General features: G+C 48.6%; 1 protein-coding gene across 5 annotated transcripts; it reads right to left on the reverse strand.

Moving 5' to 3' along the window:
- Positions 1 to 2,856: 2,856 nt before the first annotated feature.
- On the reverse strand, positions 2,857 to 19,064 carry LOC120396784. 5 transcript variants are annotated; one of them, XR_005593374.1, is made up of 5 exons: positions 18,930 to 19,064; positions 9,896 to 9,944; positions 8,713 to 9,668; positions 3,750 to 7,036; positions 2,857 to 3,612 (listed from the first exon to the last, which is right to left on the reverse strand). XR_005593374.1 is itself a non-coding variant. In XM_039521863.1 (3 exons), exons 1-3 carry the CDS (start codon positions 9,847 to 9,849, stop codon positions 4,906 to 4,908), a joined length of 2,469 nt encoding a protein of 822 aa, XP_039377797.1. In that variant the 5' UTR covers positions 9,850 to 9,909; the 3' UTR covers positions 3,722 to 4,905. The 5 variants fall into 5 exon arrangements, 1 of the variants encoding a protein (XP_039377797.1); XR_005593375.1 differs by lacking the exon at positions 18,930 to 19,064 and adding an exon at positions 13,431 to 13,604; XR_005593372.1 differs by lacking the exon at positions 18,930 to 19,064 and having other exon boundaries at positions 8,713 to 8,814; positions 9,614 to 9,909.
- Between the last annotated feature and the right edge of the window lie 1,254 nt (positions 19,065 to 20,318).

Consider the following 20,318-nt stretch of genomic DNA (forward strand, 5'->3'; position numbering starts at 1 on the left):
AGCTCATCTCCGCTCCACCACCACCATCCCCCGAGCGTGCCACAACTCCCCTTCTCCCCACCCCCTCCCAGTCTTGCTGCGGGGGAGCAGAGGTGAGCTGGCGCGCGGGGTGGGGAGGGGGCACGGCAATTTTTTGAGGGCCTAGGGGTGGCAAATTTGTTAATCCGCCACTGCCTCCAACTAAAACCTCTCCAGCGCATCATCAAGGATCTACAACCTATCCTGAAGGACGATCCATCACTCTCACAGATCTTGGGAGAGAGGTCTGTCCTCGCTTACAGACAGCCCCCAATCCTACAGCAACCACACACCACACAACAAAACACTAACCCAGGAACCTATCCTTGCAACAAAGCCTGTTGCCAACACTGTTCACGTATCTATTTAGGGGATACCATCATAGGACCTAATCACATCAGCCACGCCACTAGGCACATCTACCAATGTGATAGATGCCATCATGTGCCAGCAATGCCCCTCTGCCATGTACTTTGGCCAAAGCGGACAGTCTCTACGTAAAAGAATAAATGGACACTAATCAGACATCAAGAATGATAACATTCAAAAACCAGTCGGAGAACAATTCAATCTCCCTGGCCACTTGATTACAGACCTAAAAGTCACAATATTACAACCAAAAAACTTCAAAAACAGATTCCAACAAGAGACTGCTGAATTGGAATTAATTTGCAAATTGGACACCATTAAATTAGGCTTGAATAAAGACTGGGAGTGGATGGGCCATTACACAAAGTAAAACTCTTTCCCCGTGCTTATTTTTCCCCCCACTACAGTTCCTCACATCTTCTTGTCAATTGCTGGAAATGGGCCATTTTCATTACCACTACAAACAGTCCTTTTTGTCCACTGCTGATAATAGCTCACCTTAACTGATCACTCTCCTTATAGGGTGTATGGTAACAGCCATTGTTTCTTGTTCTCTGTGTATATCTATATCTTCCTACTGTATTTTCCACTGCATGCATCTGATGAAGTGGGCTGTAGCCCATGAAAGCTTATGCTCAACTAAATTTGTTAGTCTCTAAGGTGCCACAAGTACTCCTGTTCTTTTTTGCACTTTACACAAACCGGCTCAAATACATTTTAAAAGAAACAAGACCATTGGTTCAGATGTGGATGTGCAATGGCAGGCAAATTTGGTGGATATGCACCAGTTCTCCAAATGCAACAGCGGTTTTAAGTACATCTTAACAGTGATAGACATTCTATCCAAATATGCCTGGGCCTTAGGTCAAAAACACAAGACGAGTGGTGAGTTATCCAAGGCCTTTCAAGCTATTTTCAGCAAAGGTCGCGTGCCTCTCCCTTTGAGAAATCTAAAACCAAAGGAGCTTTTGAAAAAGGTTATGAATAGACCTTTACTGATGAGATATTCATTGGGCATGCCTAGTCCTGCTCAAAACATGTTTCAACAAGCACAGACATGTATTTTGTGATAATTTTCACAGCCATGTTACCCAATAAAGCACCCCAGGTGAGGGGTTTAAAGACAATTGATGTTTGGTGTTTGTTTTTTTTTTTAAAAAAGACCAATTCAGAAAAAAGTACACAGATTATTATTTTTTAATTGAAATAATCGCTCGTGAGGTCCCCTAAATAATCCCCCCGAGGGGGATTCCACTCACCCTCCCTTTTCAAAAATATCACCAAGTCAGTTTCGTGGTACAGGCACCACTCTTGCAACCTCTCTAGGAGGTTGTATAGTTCTAAGTGGGCATAAGCGGTGGTGAAACAGGCTATGAAGACGTTGGTATTGCCAGAGACAGAGTACCGGTCTTTTGCGAGCTTCCAAGACACACACGGTTTCATCGTCGATAAACTCACAGGATGAAACCTTGTAATTGGGAGAAAACAGGTACTGAAAGAGTGGAGAAATTGGAGAGGGTCCACAGAAGAGCACCAAGAATGATTAAAGGTATTGAGAACATGACCTATGCAGGAAGGCTGAAAGAATTGGGTTCGTTTAGTTTGGAAAAGAGAAGACCGAGAGGGGACATGATAGCAGTTTTCAGGTATCTGAAAGGGTGTCATAAGGAGGAGGGAGAAAACTTGTTCGCCTTCGCCTCTAAGGATAGAACAAGAAGCAATGAGCATAAACTGCAGCAAGGGAGGTTTAGACTGGACATTAGGGAAAAGTTCCTAACTGTCAGGATGGTTAAACACTGGAATAGATTGCCAAGGGAGGTTGTGGAATCTCCATCTCTGGAGATATTTAAGAGTAGGTTAGATAAATGTCTATCAGGGCTGGTCTAGACAGTATTTGGTCCTGCCATGAGGGCAGGGGACTGGACTCGATGACCTCTCGAGGGCCCTTCCAATCCTAGAATCTATGAATCTATAAATCTATAAAATCATAAAAGGAAAAAGATACAGATGAGAGCTAGAATTGGTTAAATGGAATCAATTCCATACAATAATGGCAAAGTTCTTGGTTCAGGCTTAGAACAGTGATAGAATAAACTGCAGGTTTAAATTAAGTCTCTGGAGTCCATCCCCAGCTGGGACGGGTCATCAGTTCTTTGTTCAGAGCTTCAGTTTGGAGTAAAGTCCCTTCAGAGGTAAGAAGCAGGATTGAAGACAAGCTGGAGATGAGGCATCAGCCTTTTATAGTCTTTTCCAGGTGTAAGAACACCTCTTTGTCCTTACTGTGGAAAATTACAAGCAAAATGGAGTCTGGAGTCACATGGGCAAGTTCCTGCATACTTTGCTGACTTACAAGGTGCATCTGCCTTCTCTCAATGGGTCAATTGTGTAGCTGATGGTCCTTAATGGGCCATCAAGCAGGCTAGGCAGAGCTAACACCAACTCGTCTGGGATGTCACCCAGAAGCATAGCATAAGTTTGAGATACAGACAGGATAGAGCCAATATTCATAACTTCAACTACAAAATGACACATTGATACAGACAGCATAATCATAACCAGCAACCCATAACCTGGTCTTAGACCCCTTATATGATCCCCTTTACAAAAGATTTAGTGCTACTACAGGACCTTGGTTGCAATCATATTCTATACGGTCCCAGTTCAAGTTAAGAATGGGACACAGGCATCTTCCGGTTTGGTCATTTTCTTTAAAACACGGCCGGGGTCTGCACTAAATTGCACAGCATTTATCAAGGTCACCCCTTACGCTAAATGTTCTTGGGTTAGGCACAGACATTGCGCAGCATAACCTATGGCAAGAACAACGTTTAATAACCTTTCCAAACACAACTCAGCACACAGGCGCCGGAGCTTGAAGTTTAGATCTACTGAAGTCCAAGTCACACAGTCATGGTGCCGTTGGGCTGGCGCATCTATGACACAGCCCTCACAATCTTCAAAAAGCTTTTCCCTAAGGCACTGATTAAGGACAGCATAAACAGCAACACGTACAATAGTCCGCATGACTTTTTTACGCTCACGACGTGGCCTTGGCTCAGTTATTTCCATGCCAAGCCTCCTAAACTCCTCATAGCCGTCATCCTTGGAGTCCTCTTCAACAATTTGTACTGGCATTGAGCAAAAACAAGGAGAGCCCGGTTCATCTTCGCTGCTTGATGCAATGCTGTCCAAGGCCTCTGGGTCCTCTAGAAAGGCATCGTCAATCTGTGGAGAGATTTTCAGAAAAGAAACAGTGTAAGTTCCCACTCCTTGTTTTTAAATATACACAACCCACCCCACCCCCCGGTTCCTAACCCCATTACACCCCATCATCAACAGTCACTTCTTAATCATTCATTTACCTGAGCAATGTCTTTTCCATTCACCTTGTCCTCCGATGACTCCCCTGAGCTGCGTTCACCTTCCACCTCTAGGGGGGTGGAAAATGAGAGGCCATCACACTCATCGGTGTGCCTCACGAGAGTTTGGGTTTCGGGTTCCAGCGTATCCATCAATGGCTGAGTCAAAGGTCCCTTGTGGGAACTGTCGCTCATGTAGCGCTTTCTCCACACAAGTCCAAAGGCCCTCGGGGCTAACACAAAGTCCAAAGTACTCACAGGGTGGTGAAGGAGTCCATGCTTCTACGATTTCTAAAGCACGCGTCCTTGGTAAAAAATGGCCTCTTCTGCCCTGGTGCTGGGACTTATGGGGTGATAGTGTTGCGCTTTGACTGGCAGAGGGCGCTGGGAGGAGTTCTTAGAAGGGTCACACGACCCTCATCTGGACAGGTCACCCCGTCCCGGAACACCACCGATTGGTCAAATCTGCTCTCAGGTTGGTCCTATGCGGCCGAAACCCATCGCGATTGGTAGAGTGCAGTGGGAGGAGTTCTTAGAGGGGTCACACGAGCCACATCCGGATGGGTTACCCCACCCTGGAACACCCCTGATTGGTCAAATCCCCTCTCCAGGTAGGCCTATGAGGGCGAAACCTCTCCTGATTGGTAGAGGGCAGTGGGAGGAGTTCTTAGAGGGGTCACATGACACCCTTGGCTTCCGGTCATGTGTCCTCCTTGACCCTGGAAGTAATACCCTGTGGGTGGGACTTCTGGTGATAGGTGGGCGGGGTTTAAGGGGTCAAGGAGCGGGGTTTTAGGAGTCAAAGGGCCGGTTTGTGTTTGATTGATGATAGGGCCCTAATAGTACTACTGGACAGACTTTGAGGCCCTTGCCTTCCAAAAGGGTGGCTTTGTAAATTTAGTGTCAGCTCTTCTTGAAGGAAGGATTGATTCTTGAATGCTCAATCTCATCCAAGCTCCCAGGCCCCCCTTCATCTTGGAATCTTGGGTTAAATGTCATACCCCAAGGAGAGACACTTATATATCAGTCTCTGTGTCCCAGGACAACAAGCCATTCTTCTCAGCCACTTTAGCCCATGCTTACCGGGCCCACTGGATGATAGGGAGAGGTGGGAATTTGTGGGCCTTTTCTGGTATTGGGCATGCTGGCAGTGTGAGATTCAGTAGTATGGAAACCGTACACCCTTGGAGGCCCTTGCCTTCCAAAAGGGTGGCTTTGTAAATTTAGTGTCAGGTGTTCTGGATCGAGGGTCCTTGGACATTCGGGACTTCACTTTGTGTTGCAGCTTGCTGAAGGTTTGCTTCAGGCACATGAACATCTTTTGGAGAACTTTGCTCCTTGAAGGGGATGGTGTCCTAGCTCTGGAGGCCTTTGGTGACTTTGAGGGAGAACCGTCAGGACTCCAACTTGCTTTCTCCCCAGCTTGCGAAAGCCCTGTTGTACTCGTTGCAACGGACACCATCTTTGGTTGCTTGCGGGGAGCCCTTTTCCCCATTCCATCCTGCGTCTTGCTCTTGTCTGCTGGAAGGAGCCACAGCACTGGCATCTTATTGTGGTTGGATGATGCTGAGGAGTCTCCTGGAGTCCATCGCTGTGGAATTCCATGGGATCTTCCCGGCACGTCAGCACCTGCAGAGCCAGCTGGTCTCTTTTGTCGATGCTTACCACCCTTCTCGCAGACTCTGATTGGTGGCTGGTCCCTGGAGAGCTTTGAATTCACAGTTCCATTGAACCCATGTGAATGCACGATGTCTCGAACACTATGCAGCTCAGCAGATGTCTCCTTTGGAGTTTTCTCACCCTTCCTCTTTCCTGGATATGCCTTGCGGCACTGCTGGCAAACTGAGACCTGGCCCGCCAAGGGGCGGGAGCTGCTCAACATTTCCGTCAGCTGCTTGATCTGCAGGTCGTGTGCAGCCTGCCCAGCAAGGAGAGAGTCAAGGGTGGATCTTGTTAGCTGCTCAGAGCCTGGTGCCTCTGGGGCAACCTGGTGCCATTGGGTCCTGGGAGGATCTGCCCTGCTCTCACCTGCTTGTGCCCCTGGCTGCAGGCAGGAGCCTTCTCCCAAGAGAACCTTCCTCTCCATGTGCAGCTCCAGCTTCTCTTCAGCCCCTTTGCTGCCGCTCACACTGGTAAGGGGCTTTCTCAACTCGCTCCTATACATTTGGAGTGTCGCTGCGAGTGTCTTCTCTGCTACTGTGGTTCCTGGAGGTGGCGATGTCAGACCCACCCCTGCTGGCAGAGTGCAGCGCTGTGGGTTAGTCTGCTTTCCTGCCGCGCCATCATTCCTGCCCGTCTCCATGGTGATATCTTCCACTGGCGTTGGAGGACGTGTGGAAGAAGAGGAGCTTGTGCTTCGCCTCCCCGTCTGCAGGAAATCAGTCTCCATCTCACTGAACTCCACACGGGCTCCCCTGGCTGGGACGGCGTGAGGCAGCTTTGCCAGGGGCTCTGGGTCCAGGGTGAGCAGCCCCCTCTGCATGACTGGATGCTGATGCCTTATGAGGAGTTCGATGGGGTGGGCAGGCTGTTGTCCCATCGTTGGGAATGCCGCTGTCCTGTGCCTGCCTGGCTCCCTAGGGGGGTGGAGTGGCCCAGGCAGGGCAGTCTCTCTCCGGAGGGGAGCATCTCTGTGTGACTCTCGCACCATCTTAGGAAAGGCCTTGGTTTGGATCTGCCAGCATTTCTGAGCCATGTGATCCTGCAGCTTGACCACCACTGTGGGCACAAGCGTGGCCAGGATGGCATCAGAAGATGCCATGATCCTGTGGGCCTTTTGGGGCAGGGGTCCCCGGGGGCAGACACATGGCTCCTGGATCTCCTGTGCACGCTGAGGGCTGGTGTTGGATCTGAAGGGCTCCGGGACCTTTGCTGGAAATCCACATTTGGACGGATCTGGGTTTACTTCCAATTGCTGCTTGGTGTCCCCCTCACCCAGCAATTGCTCCCCCGGGATGGGGGTTTGTGGAGCCCCCAGTCGCCTCTGCAGATGCTTCTGCCGGATGTTGAAGTCTGAGCTATGGACTGAAGTCTGGTCCAGACCCGTGGTCTGCTCTCCCCGGTCTTTTCTGCTGTGGGCAGGAGGCCTGGAGAGAGGCTGGGCTTGGATGGGATGAGTGGATCCTTCCCAGCTCGCGAAGGGCATGATCTCCCCTGTGTGGCAGAGGGGCTCCGACTGAATGATGGCGTCTTCTCTCAGAGAAAAGGAGCTGGGACTCCAGAGGGCAGAGGTGGTGGATTCCATAGCGGAATAGGAGAACTGGCTCATCGCGGCTGTCGCCACACTCGGCCTGTGGGAGAGAGCAGACAAGGACAGATGGGACATGGCCCTGCTGAGCAAAGGCAGGGCTTGGGCACAGCCTTCCAACAGTAGTGCAATGGGGCAGTGCCTAGGCATGCCTTGCACACCACAGCCTGACACAAGGACATCAGCTGGGTAACGAAGGACTGAGAGGGGGAGCCGGCACTCATTTTATCTAGAACGATAACCCCTTCGTCACACGCACATGTGCAGCACCTAGCACAATGGGGCCTTCAGCATGACTGGGGACCTAGTGTTATTTTAATAGAAAGATTAGCTAACAACAATTGCTTTGGGTGAGGAAGACGTGAGCATGTGTGTGTAACCCTCGCCAGAGGAGGTTGTGAAGGCCAAGACTATAAACTATAAAAGGAACTGGATAAATTCATCAATGGCTATTAGCTAGGATGGGCAGGGATGGTGTCCCTAGTCTCTGTTTGTCTGAAGCTGGGAATGGGCGACAGGGGACGGATCATTTGATGATTCCCTCTTCTGGTCATTCCCTCTGCTGCACTGGCATTGGCCAGTTTTGGAAGACAGGATACTGGGCTAGATGAACCTTTGGTCTGACCCAGTCTGGCTGTTCTTATGTTCTTACATTCTAACCCACTGGAAAACTGTCCTCTTCTAATGGCTGATACACTAGAGGCTAACAACCTACTATTGCTCCCAGTTAATGGAGTTTCTCTGGTGGTGGGGGACTGTGCTACGGTCCTGAAAGTCCTGGGTTTGAACCCAGCTGATGACTCATGCTTTGGGTGTATCACAGAGTGCCCCACTCACTGCTTGTCTGGAGCCTACTCTGGGGATTAGCTCTCGAGGTCAATGCCCCTTCCAATTGTCGCATGTGGTCACATCATCTCTCTGTCATTCCGGGAACTGCAGTGTCCCCTTCTTGGCTAGGCCACTCAGCGTTTCCCCCTCTTCCAGGGTACAGTCCTGCAATTGCCTGTCACTCCCACAGTGACCCAGACAGTCCTCCTTCACTGCCCCGCCGGTCTGGGCCATGCCTTCTTGGCTGGTGAAATCTGGGCCCACACTTCACACCGGGCTCCAGGCCAGGGACCCTCAACCCAGCAGTTCTGGGCTTTCCTCTCCCAGCCTGGACTGCTTCCCACTACTCCTGGTTCCCCTCCTTGCTCTGGGTGAACCAGCTCCAAACACTCCCCCCTCTTCCCAGGGAGGGGCTGCCCTTTCCCAGCCGCAGCCCCTGTCTCTTGCCAGCTTCTCTGGCTTTATCGGCCCCGCCTATTCCTGCCCAGCTGAGCCTGCTTGGAATCAATTCCCTGCTCCCTGGCTCTTCCTCCAGGTGCATCCTGTGGAGTTCATGGGCCTGCCTGGCCACCTGAGCCCCTTCCAGTGCTGTGTGGGGTGGACACCCCCTCACAGCGTGTCATTGGATTGCTTTTTCTTTCAAACACAGCACGGGCAGGTTCTAGACAGTCGCCTGCTGGCAGATATTGCCGTACAGAAGGATTTGATCCTACTCACAACCCCAACTTGTAGTCTCTGCATTTCATTTCTGATAATCCCTCACCTCACTTTCACTGGTATCTCAGCTGTTAGGATCCTGGAGTGTCTGGTTTTCCCTGCTCCCTCCTCTCTATTTTCATTATCCCCTCCCACACAGCCCCCAGTCTGGTGCCCCCCGCTCAGTTGCCTTACGGTATCAGAACTGCATCCAGGTGTCTGCCCACGTACTGTAGCCTCCTCTCAACCAGCCTGAGGCTCTGAGCCAAGGGGAGCTTCTCCAGGGGCAGAGGGCAGCTGTGGAACAGAGAGAGCAGATAGCTGAGTGCAGGCCCTGCCCTCAGGCCCTCTTTTACCCAGAGGTGCGGCACCGAAAGGCTCCCTGTCCCCTTCTCCACTGAGGCAGCCTCCTCCCCTGCAATACCCGGGCCTTGGATGTTCTGGGTTGGGGTTAGCTGGATTGTTAGGTGATCCCTGTCTAGTGCTGAGGAGGTGAGTGTCTATCCTGCTGGCTGCATGTGTGTCATGTCCCTCCCACAGAAGCTAATCAACATGTAGGATAACAGCCTACTCTAGCTACCCAACTATGCAGCTACTTCTTTAGCTCCAGGATTCAAATCCTACGTGGAACCTATGCTGGGGGACTGGAGGAGGGGCCATTACCCAAGTGCTCCTGGGTCCCCTACTCACCGTACCAGAAAGGCCAGCCTTCCTCCTGACCTCTGCACCTCACCTCCCTGGGGTGCACGTGGCTGCTCCCAGAAAACATTTTCTCCCGCTCTTGGCAGGAGAGGATGGTCCAGTCCAGTTGACACAATCTACCCCTCCCCCTCACTGCCCCAGGTTAAAGGAGCCGTATGATGCTGGAAGAAGGGAATGACCTATTGTACAAGGCGTGGGGGTGGATTAGAGATGGCAACTTCTGCAAGGTGGGAATGAATTGCAGGAGTCTAAAGGAGAAGAGTTGCCTGTGTGGTACATAGGTCGGGGCAGGGGAGGGATTACTTGGGCTACTGCCCCTGGGTGGGGATGAATTGCATGACGCTAAAGGAGGGGACTGACCCACTGCAAATTTATGGAGGGGGGCATTGCTTACCACGTCTCTGGGGATGCACCAGCCTCCTCCAACTCTTCCGCACAGCGTCCAAAAGCTGCCAGAAGTGAGACATAAAGGAGACATTGAGCTGCTTGGGCACCCTCTGCCCCAGATTTCAGAGGCAGCCTGTGAATGGAGCCCCAGCCAGTGCCACCGCACGGCTCTGGGCACGAATGCGCCTTCTCAGGAAGAGGGGAGGCAGGTGGGGGAATAGACCCTATTTCTCTGCTTTGCATGGGGCCTGAGTCTGCCACCGCAGCTGTGGGGTGAGGGGCTGCTTACCTTTCGCTTTCTTTTTTGTCTTTCTGAGCCTCCTCTTCCTCGGAGAAGCCTGCCACACACAGAGAAAGCAGCAAGGTTAGAAGAGAACTCCTCAGTAAACCTGGGAGAACAATGAGCCAGAGGTGATTGCCATGTGGGGCCAGAGGGAAATTTTTCCTTCTGGCAGAGTATTGCACTCTGAGGCATCATGGGTAGGCATTGTGCTTTCCTATGATGCAGCCAATATAGGGAACAAAGCACAACCCATAACAGGGGTCACTGCAACACTCCAGGGGTTGGAGAAACAGGGATTGCTGGTACCAGGAGCCTGCAGAGTTTATAAGCATTGAAGGAGAGAGCCTGCAAAGTTCTCTCTCCTGCAGAGATGATCAAACTCTGCAGGTTTTAGGATTGCAGAGTATGCAACTAACCCCAGATACCATGCACGGAATTCAGAATCTAGGGGAGAAATCCGACATCTGGACAACAGTGTTTCCTAGATACATATTCAGGGAGTGCATGATATCGGGGTTTTCTCTGCAGCCATTTGGGATGGCCATGCTACTCCTGAGTGGTGAAGCCATGAATGGATCATGCAAATCCTCCCAAGCAAGTGCTGCTATAACCCCTAGAGCATCCTCAAATGGCAGCTGTTTTACACCAAAACACAACAACAACAGTTTGGCATGAGCTCAGTCCACTTGCCTGAGAGCTGCAAAGTTTCTTGAAGGTAAACTGCACTGCTTGCAGCTTAACTAGCCAGGTATTCCTTTCACAGGCTAGATCTTTCTTGACTGGGCTCGGCCCCTTCCCTCCTCCCCCACAGTTTAGTTCCTTTAGTTCTCCAGATGTTTTCAGCAGTCTTCCTTTTGGGGCAGGGAGGTGGTGGAGAAGAACCTAGATTAACTCACTTCCAAGACTTCAATAGGATTTGGCTATGACAGGAATCCTTTGTCTCCCAGTTTGACACCACCACCCCTCCGCCCCTCCATCCTAGTGGAAAAATACCACCAGTCCAAAATGATGTCCATCTGAGGGAACTGGGATTGTTTAGTCTGCAGAAGAGAAGAATGAGGGGGGATTTGATAGCTGCTTTCAACTACCTGAAAGGGGGTTCCCAAGAGGATGGATCTAGACTGTTCTGAGTGGTAGCAGATGACAGAAGAAGAAGTAATGGTCTCAAGTTGCAGTGGGGAAGGTTTAGGTTGGATATTAGGAGCAACTTTTTCACTCGGAGGGTGGTGAAGCACTGGAATGGGTTCCCTAGGGAGTTGGTGGAATCTCCTTCCTTAGAGGTTTTTAAGGGCAGGCTTGACAAAGCCCTGGCTGGGATGATTTAGTTGGGAATTAGTCCTGCTTTGAGCAGGGGCTTGGACTAGATACCTCCTGAGGTCCCTTCCAACCCTGATATTCTATGGATTCTATAATTCTATGAGGTGACATGATCACATGACCCTGCAGTGTCAAAGCAGCATCCCAGGAAGCTTCTCAGGAAGGAGGAAGATTAGCATCTTCCATGTCCTATTGTCCTTCCTAATGGCCCATCCAGGCTGATTGCCTACTATTTGGGGGCATTCGCCTGGTGCAAGCACTTTTGTAATTGATACAGAGCCCATATTCCTAACTTCAGATACAGAAATGATACATCCATCCAAATAGGATAATCCCATTCAGTAAATCAGAACCTTTCCAAGGATATCTCACATGACCCATCTTGCATAAAACATACCGTAGTTATGCCATATTCCTAGAACAATATTTCTATGAAGAATATGGGGCGTAATGTCACAGGGGTGAAGAAGCATGTGGACAAGGGGGATCCGGTGGATAGAGTGTACCTGAACTTTCAGAAAGCCTTTAACAAGATCCCTCATCAAAGGTTCTTAAGCAAAGTAAGTTGTCATGGGATAAGAGGGAAGGTCTTCACATGGACCACTAACTGGTTTAAAGATAGGAAACCAAAGGTAGGAATAAATGGTGAGTTTATGAAGAGAGATAAATAGCAAGGTCCCCCAAGGGTCTCTACTGGGACCAGAGTTGTTTGACATCTTCATAAATGATCTAGAAAAGCGGGGAAACAGTGAAGTGGCCAGATTTGCAGATGATACAAAGCTAAAGATCGGTAAATCCAAATCTGAATAGGCCCTCCTTGTTCCCAGATGTATAACTCTGTGTTGGGCTGTGTGAAAAGGCATTTTGTTTGAATGGGCCCCATTTGCCAAACAAACTCTCCAGAACTCTCTGTCTGACTGCCCTGTCCTCATCGTTATTTGCCATTCTGCCAATCTTCATGTCATCAGCTCATTTTTATCAGCATCAATTTTGTATTTACTTCCAAGTCATTGAAAAATATTGAATATCATCAGATCTAGTACTGATCCCTGCAAAGCCCCATTAGAAACACCCACATTTGATGATCCCTTTGACAATTACTTTTTGAGATCTATCAGTTAGCCATTAGCCTGTTCTCAATCCCTTTAACCTGTGCTCCATTGATATTGTATAGTGCTAATTTTTAATCCAAATGTCCTGCGGTTCCTGGATGCCTAAACAGGGGAATCTCAAGTTGGAGGAGAGAGGTTATTTTACCTCTGTATTTGGCACTGGTGCAACCACTGCTGCAATTCTGTGTCCAGTTCTGGTGTCTAACATTCAGGAAGGATGTAGATAAATTGCAGAGGGTTCAGAGAAGAGCCATAAGAATGATTAAAGGATTAGAAAACCTGCCTTATAGTGATAGACTTTAGGAGCTCAGTAAATGTCTCTTAAAGACGTTAAGGGTGGTTTGAAGAAAAGTCTATAAACACCTACATGGGGAAGAAATAATTACAAATGGGCTTTTCAATCTAGCAGAGAAAGGTCTCACATGGTCCAATGGCTGGAAGTTAAAACTAGACACATTCAGACTAGACAGAAAGTGTCCATTTTTAACAGTGAGAGGAATTAACCAGTGGAACAATTTACCAAGGTCATGGTGGACTGATTCTCCATCACTGGCAATTTTTTAAATCAAAATTGGACATTTTAATTCAAGGTATGCACTAGGCATGATTGTGGGGAAGTTCTTTGGCTTGTGCTAGACAGGAGGGTCAGACTAGAAGATCACAGTGTGCCCATCTTGCCTTGGAATCTGTGAAAAACCACACCTTCCAAAAGTCTAAGTTTGTCACATCTATGTTTGACATGGCCCATTTTCCATGAAACATTGTTAACCTGCTTTGAATATATTCCCGTCCTTTAATTCTTTATTGATTGAATCCCATATCAGTTTGTCCATTATTTCAGGCTAAGTGGCCTATAAGAAGCTGGGTCAACCTCCTGAACCTTTTTGAATATTGACAAAACATTAGCACACTTCCAGCTTCTGGAATTCCCTCAGGAATCCTACATTGGTTAAAAAATTAATGTCCGTGGGCCAATAACCTCCTGAGCCAGCTCTTTGAGGACTCTTGGGTGGAGATGATCCGAGCCTGCTGATTGAAAACTACTTCTGTTTGGTTCCTGCATTCAGCTGGCATCAATCCAGCCTTTCCATCTCTCAAGGAGTCTCACTTACCTCAGATCTGGCAAGCCTGATCACAGCATAATACACAAGAAAGAGCAGCAGGATCCTTAGGCAGGAGGCAGAGTTGAGAAAGAGGAGGAGTGATCTCATTTTGCCGGGCTCAGGCACTAAGAATCACAGATACGCTCAAAGCAGCACCAAGTAGCCAGGCTACACCTGAGGGCAGGTTGCTGCTCTGGCATCAGGCAGGCGCTGATGTCGTCTCTAGGTCACAATGAGGCTGCTCTCCTGTAATCTCCCTCTAGCCTGTGAGGTGTCAATGCTGTACATAGATCAGGAGATAGGATGGGGCAATCGCCCAAGGGGGCTGAGCTGCTGAGCTCAGAATAAGGCAGGAGAGAGGGCATCAGGTTTCCCAGGAAAACCCTGGGTCTTTTCCGAGCTCTATGACTCTCAAGCCCCTAGGCAAGGGACATTTTTTCCCTACTTGTGGGAACTCCTAAAACCCCTATGACTGAGGCAGAATCTCCCAGCCTGAAGTGAGAAGCAGCCCTGAAGTGATTATCTAGTGCTACGAGGGCACAAAAACGTTCATGGTATCGGCAGCCCAAGCATTCCAAACCCTTGAGCTGGGCCCCAACTAAATCATGAGATCTTCAAAAAACATTCATCTGGGGAACTCTTCATTTGCCTTCTGGTGTCTGTGCCTCTAGGGTGCACTCAATTCACGTTCTCCAGCTTCTCTTTGCATCCACGAGGGATTAAAATTGGCTAACAAATAAAATAAAATAAAGAGCAGAGATTCTCAAATAAATCACTTGAATGCAGCAGTGGGCGCTTTAAGAAAAGCACCCTATATCATAAGATAATAAAGAGCCCTACCTCTTATTAACATCTTCAATCAGTAGCTCTCAAAGCACTTTACAAAAGAGGTCTGTAGCATTAGCCCCCTTTTCGAGATGGGAAACTGAGGCACAGAGCAGAGCAGACTGGATACTGGGCTAGATGGACCCTGGGTCTGACCCAGTGTGGCCGTTCTTATGTTACAGCTGTTCAGTCTCCTTGATACCTGTGATGTCATAATCCTGCTCAGTTCTCCAGTCTTCCATGGAGTCTGGATGGAAAGACAGGGTAGATGTCACCTAGTGAGCTGGGCCTGTGAGAGTAACCTGTGTTCAGGCAGAGAGGGGCTCCTGGGAGAGCAGAGTCAGGGCTCCATTAAAGAGCCGGAGACAAGGGCCTGGCCTGAGTGTAACCCACCAAACTTTGATTACATCCGTACCCGTAATAATTCCATTGTATTGCAGGGACAGTGAGCAGGTTCAGTCTGTTCCGACAGCGGAACTCCCACCTGTGGAGAACACCACAAATATGCAAATTGGCACAATTGGGGATGCCAGTACCCAGAGTTGCTCCGATTTGGAGGAAAGACACCACAGTGTAGTAAAGCTGCTCAGACTAAACAAAAAAATTCTTCTGTTGAGAAGACGACAATCTGTGGGTTAACTAAGACGCCTCATAAATCGAAACATGCTCTTATCATTACAGCAATACAGCACATGGGGTCAAAGAAAAATAACAGTATCTAACATACAGATTTCTTCAGTACAGAAAGGTACACGGGTCACTAATCCTACGCATTGAAAGCATGCACTGCTCATTTGGCATTTATGTCCTCACGCCCTCCTGAGCTGACCAAGCAGCAAGCACCCTGTTCTTTGAATAGGCTGGGATCCTTCTCCTGGCAGTTATCTGCTTGCTGCAGGTAACCAAAGCAGGCCTGCGAACATCAGCCCTCAGGGCAGAGATCTTCAGCGCCCTTCCCATACGGCTGTCTCTCTCTGGGGCTGGCTGAAGTGGCGGAAGAGGTTGGCACCCCCTTTTTTTAAAATTTGGGAGTGGAATTGGCCCTCCACCCTTGGAGATGACCTACTGAGCATGTGTGACCCAAAGCAGCCCTCTAGTCACACCCTACATGCGATGGTAATAATCTTTGTACAAAATATGCCTTGTGAGGTCCTCAGGCTGTGCTCTAGTAACCCCCCTGCATTGTAAGCCTGGGTTTAACATTGCTGGGCTGGGTCTCACGGCCAACATGTAACTCCAACAGACCACAGTCGTCAGCAGGATTGAACATGGAATCTGTGAAGCTCAGTATAGGTGCCTCTACTTCATGAGCTAAAAGCCACGTGGCTCTTAGCTAAGGCTGTAGCAGACTCATCAATCTCTAGCTAGGCTGGGTGCCACTAGAGGGGGACACAGACTCATAGTTGTGGCCCAACGCAGGCCACAGAATCTCACCCACCCATTCCTGTAACAAACCCCTGACCTATGTCTGAGCTGCTGAAGTCCTCAACTTATGGATTAAAGACTTCAAGGTGCAGAGAATTCTCCAGCAAGTGACCCGTGTCCCATGCTGCAGAGGAAGGCAAAAAACCTCCAGGGTCTCTGCCAATCTGCCCTGGAGGAAAATTCCTTCCCGATGCCAAATATGGCGATCAGCTAAACCCTGAGCATGTGGGCAAGACTCACCAGCCAGACACCCAGGAAAGAATTCTCTGTAGTAACTCAGATCCCACCACATCTAACATCCCATCACAGGCCATCACAGGCCATTGGGCATATTTATCGCTAATAGTCAAAGATCAATTAATTGCCAAAATTAGGCTAGCCCATGATACCATCCCCTCCATAAACTTATCCAGCTCAGTCTTGAAGCCAGTTAGGTTTCTTGCCCCCACTGCTCCCCTTGGGAGGCTGTTCCAGAACTTCATTCCTCTGATGGTTAGAAACCTACATTTAATTTCAAGTCTAAACTTCCTGATGGCCAGTTAATATCCATTTGTTCTTGTGTCCACATTGGTACTGAGCTTAAATAATTCCTCTCCCTCCCTGGTATTTATCCCTCTCTTTATATTTATAGAGAGCAGTCACATCTCCCCTCAGCCTTCTTTTGGTTAGGCTAAACAAGCCAAGCTCTTCGAGTCTCCCCTCATAAGACAGGTTTTCCATTCCTCGGATCAGCCTAGGAGCCCTTCTCTGTACCTGTTCCAGTTTGAATTCGTCCTTCTTAAACATGGGAGACCAGAATTGCACACAATATTCCAGAGCGCCACACCAAGCAAGCATAGGTTACATACTTCCCCTAGCTGAGGAAGCGCCTCCCGAGCTTCGGATACTTCCCATCTGATATCCCAGATAAGCCCCTGGTTCTAGGGCCTATAAAGCCCAGTCATTGGAAGGCAGCATTGAATCTCAGACCTCTGAAGCTGAGTGTATGAGCCTCTACTGCATGACCTAAATGCCAGCCTCCTAGGCTAAGCTTCAGAGGTCCCAGGTTTGATCCTTCCCGCCAACAATTAGTGTCTGTCAGTGTTATACTAACACATCCATATTACACTACACAGACCTTCTGACTCAGGTCTGTGGCTTGAGCTGCATCCACACTGCAAAATGACAGGGCTCGGACCCAAGTCCCAGCAGAACTCAGGATCTGACCCTGAACCCCCATTTGTAGGGTCCTAAGACCCAGGCCCTGCGTGTTTGCTGACCCGAGTCGGACTCATTTGTGCATGGATGGAAGTGGGGCTTGGGCTCAAACCTGAGTCAGAACCCGGGCTTAATGTACAGTGTAGACGTACCTGCAGTTAGCTTGGCAGGTTCGTCCTTTAGCTCAAAATAGTTACTAAACTGCTCAAGAGAGTTAAGACCAAAGCAGACTGTGAAGAACTTCAAAAAGATTTCACAAAACTAAGTGATTGGGCAACAAAATGGCAAATGACATTTAATGTGGATAAATGTAAAGTAATGCACATTAGAAAAAATAACCCCAACTACACATACAATATGATGGGGGCTAATTTAGCTACAACGAATCAGGAAAGAGATCTTGGAGTCATCGTGGATCGTACTCTGAAGACATCCGCGCAGTGTGCAGCAGCAATCAAAAAAAGCAAACAAGATGATAGGAACCATTAAAAGAGGGATAGAGAATAAGACTGAGAATATATTATTGCCCTTATATAAATCGATGGTACGCCCACATCTCGAATACTGCATACAGATGTGGTCTCCTCATCTCAAAAAAGATATACTGGCACTAGAAAAGGTTCAGAGAAGGGAAACTAAAATGATTAGGGTTTTGGAACGGGTCCCATATGAAGAGAGATTAAAGGGGCTAGGACTTTTCAGTTTGGAAAAGAGGAGACTAAGGGGGGATATCACAGAGGTCTATAAAATGATGAGTGATGTGGAGAAAGTAGATAAGGAAAAGTTATTTACTTATTCCCATAATACAAGAACTAGGGACCACCAAATGAAATTAATGGACAGAGGGTTTAAAACAAATAAAAGCAAGTTCTTCTTCACACAGCGCACAGTCAGCTTGTGGAACTCCTTGCCTGAGGAGGTTGTGAAGGCTAGGACTATAATAAGGTTTAAAAAAGAGCTGGATAAATTCATGGAGGTTAAGTCCATTAATGGCTATTAGCCAGGATGGGGTAAGGAATGGTGTCCCTAACCTCTGTTTGTCAGAGGGTGGAGATGGATGGCAGGAGAGAGATCACTTGATCATTGCCTATTAGGTTCACTCCCTCTGGGGCACCAGGCATTGGCCACTGTCGGCAGACAGGATACTGGGCTGGATGGACCTTTGGTCTGACCAAGTATGGCCGTTCTTACGTTCTTATGTTCAGGTGACACAGGCCCGTGACTGCAGAGCGGAAGCACCAGACTTCACGTCCCTGCCACCATAGGGACAGAGGGTGTCTGATTCATGGAGTAAGCATGCCATATAGCACATGGATTCATCGCATGGGATTACATTGCAAGACTACTCAAAAACTAAATCTCTTTACTGAGTGGAGCTCCAAGCAGGAGCAATCACACCAGGCAGCAGCAGATGCCTGTAGGTTTCCAGGTGGCCCTGAAGACGCTGCATAACACCTGGAGCTCTAAAGACCACATTGCATGGTCCCTCCACTTGAACCTCTCCTCCCCCCATAATCCCCGGCCATGGGGCTGTGCTATGGAGGCCTTGGACAGGCCATCCACATGAGGGTGAATGTCACCTGTCCCTCATGTCAGTGCTCGAGAGCCATTTCCCTGGTGGTTTCACACAGAATGGCATCTGGGCAGTTCTATCTTCGGCTGTAATTACTGACATTAGTCACCGGAGTGCAGGGGTTATTGGGGTGACTTGTTTCCCCACCCCTTCCTGGGTAACAGACTCCCACACAGCAGTACTCCAGTGGCCTTATGCCAGGGCTTTGGCCTGACTCCGGCCTCAGGGGTCCTTCCAACCCTTATAGCGGGCGGCTTTCCATCCTTGGTGGCTGGCAGGGAAAGCCAGGCTGCCCCTGTATTCTGGGTTCCAATCCAGGGATGCTGAAGCAAGCAGTTCAGCTCTACTCCCTCTCTAGGTCATATCTTCCCTCAGCCAGTCTCAGACTAGGCCATCCCCAGGCTCACCCCTCCACAGACTCTTCCCCCATCCCAGGCTCTGCAGAGTTCTCTCCAGCTCCTGTACTGAGCCACCTCCCCCATCCCTACCTCTTATTAACATCTTCAATCAGTAGCTCTCAAAGCACTTTAAAAGGAGGTCTGTTCATTCCCTCTGAAACACCTGGCATTGGCCATTGTCGGAAGACCGGATACTGGGCTAGATGGACCTTTGGTCTGACCCAGTGTGGCCATTCTTATGTTACAGCTTCTCAGTCTCCTTGATACCTGTGATGTCATAATCCCGCTCAGTTCTCCAGGCTTCCATGCAGTCTGGATGGAAAGACAGGGTAGATGTCACCTAGTGAGCTGGGCCTGTCAGAGCAACCTGTGTTCAGGCAGTGAGGGGCTCCTGGGAGAGCAGAGTCAGGGCTCCGTTAAAGAGCCGGAGACAAGGGCCCGGCCTGAGTGTAACCCACCAAACTTTGAACATCAGCCCTCAGGGCAGAGATCTTCAGCGCCCTTCCGATATGGCTGTCTCTCTCTGGGGCTGGCTGAACTGGCGGAACACGTTGGCACCCCGTTTTTTAAAATTTGGGAGTGGAATTGGCCCTCCACCATTGGAGATGCCCTTCTGAGCATGTGTGACCCAAAGCAGCCCTCTAGTCACACCCTACATGCGATGGTAATAATCTTTGTACAAAATATGCCTTGTGAGGTACCCAATGGTTTCCCCAGGATTTGAAATTAGGGGAGGTGTTTGAATTTACAGGGTGGGGGTGTCAGGACCGATGAGATATATAAAAGAGATATAAATAAAGTAAATATTTTGTTAGGATGATGCAAATTTAACCTAAGGATAATGCAAGTTACACCAAAACATATAACACGTCTAGATTTCTAAAAACATATACATTTTTTAAAAAAAAATGTATTTAATTTAAATAGACTTTTGAAAAGTAAGCTATCATGGGATAAGAGGGAAGTCCTCTGAAGGATCAGGAACTGGTTAAAAGATGGAAAACAAAGGGTAGGAATAAATTATCGGTTTTCAGAATGTAGAGAGAGAAATAGTGGTATCCCTGAGGGGTCGTTACTGGGACCATTACTGCTCAACATACTCATAAATGATCTGGAAAAATGGGTAAATAGTTGAGGTGGCAAAATTTGCAGATGATACAAAACTATTCAAGGTAGTTAAGTCCCAGGCAGACTGGGAAGCGTTACAAAGGGATCTCACAAAACTGGGTGACTGGGCAACAAAAGTGGCAGATGAAATTCAATGTTGATCAATGCAAAATGATGCACATTGGAAAACAATCTCAACTATACATACAAAATGGTGGTGTCTAAATTAGCTGTTAACACTCAAGAAAGAGATCTTGGAGTCATTGTGGATAGTCCTCTGAAAACATCCACTCAATGTGCAGCGGCAGTCAATGATTCCTAACATTCTGTTTGCTTTTTTAAAAAGAACAGGAGTACTCGTGGCACCTTGGA

Source organism: Mauremys reevesii, linkage group 2 (assembly GCF_016161935.1).
Source record: "Mauremys reevesii isolate NIE-2019 linkage group 2, ASM1616193v1, whole genome shotgun sequence".
In the NCBI taxonomy this organism is placed as follows: domain Eukaryota; kingdom Metazoa; phylum Chordata; order Testudines; family Geoemydidae; genus Mauremys; species Mauremys reevesii.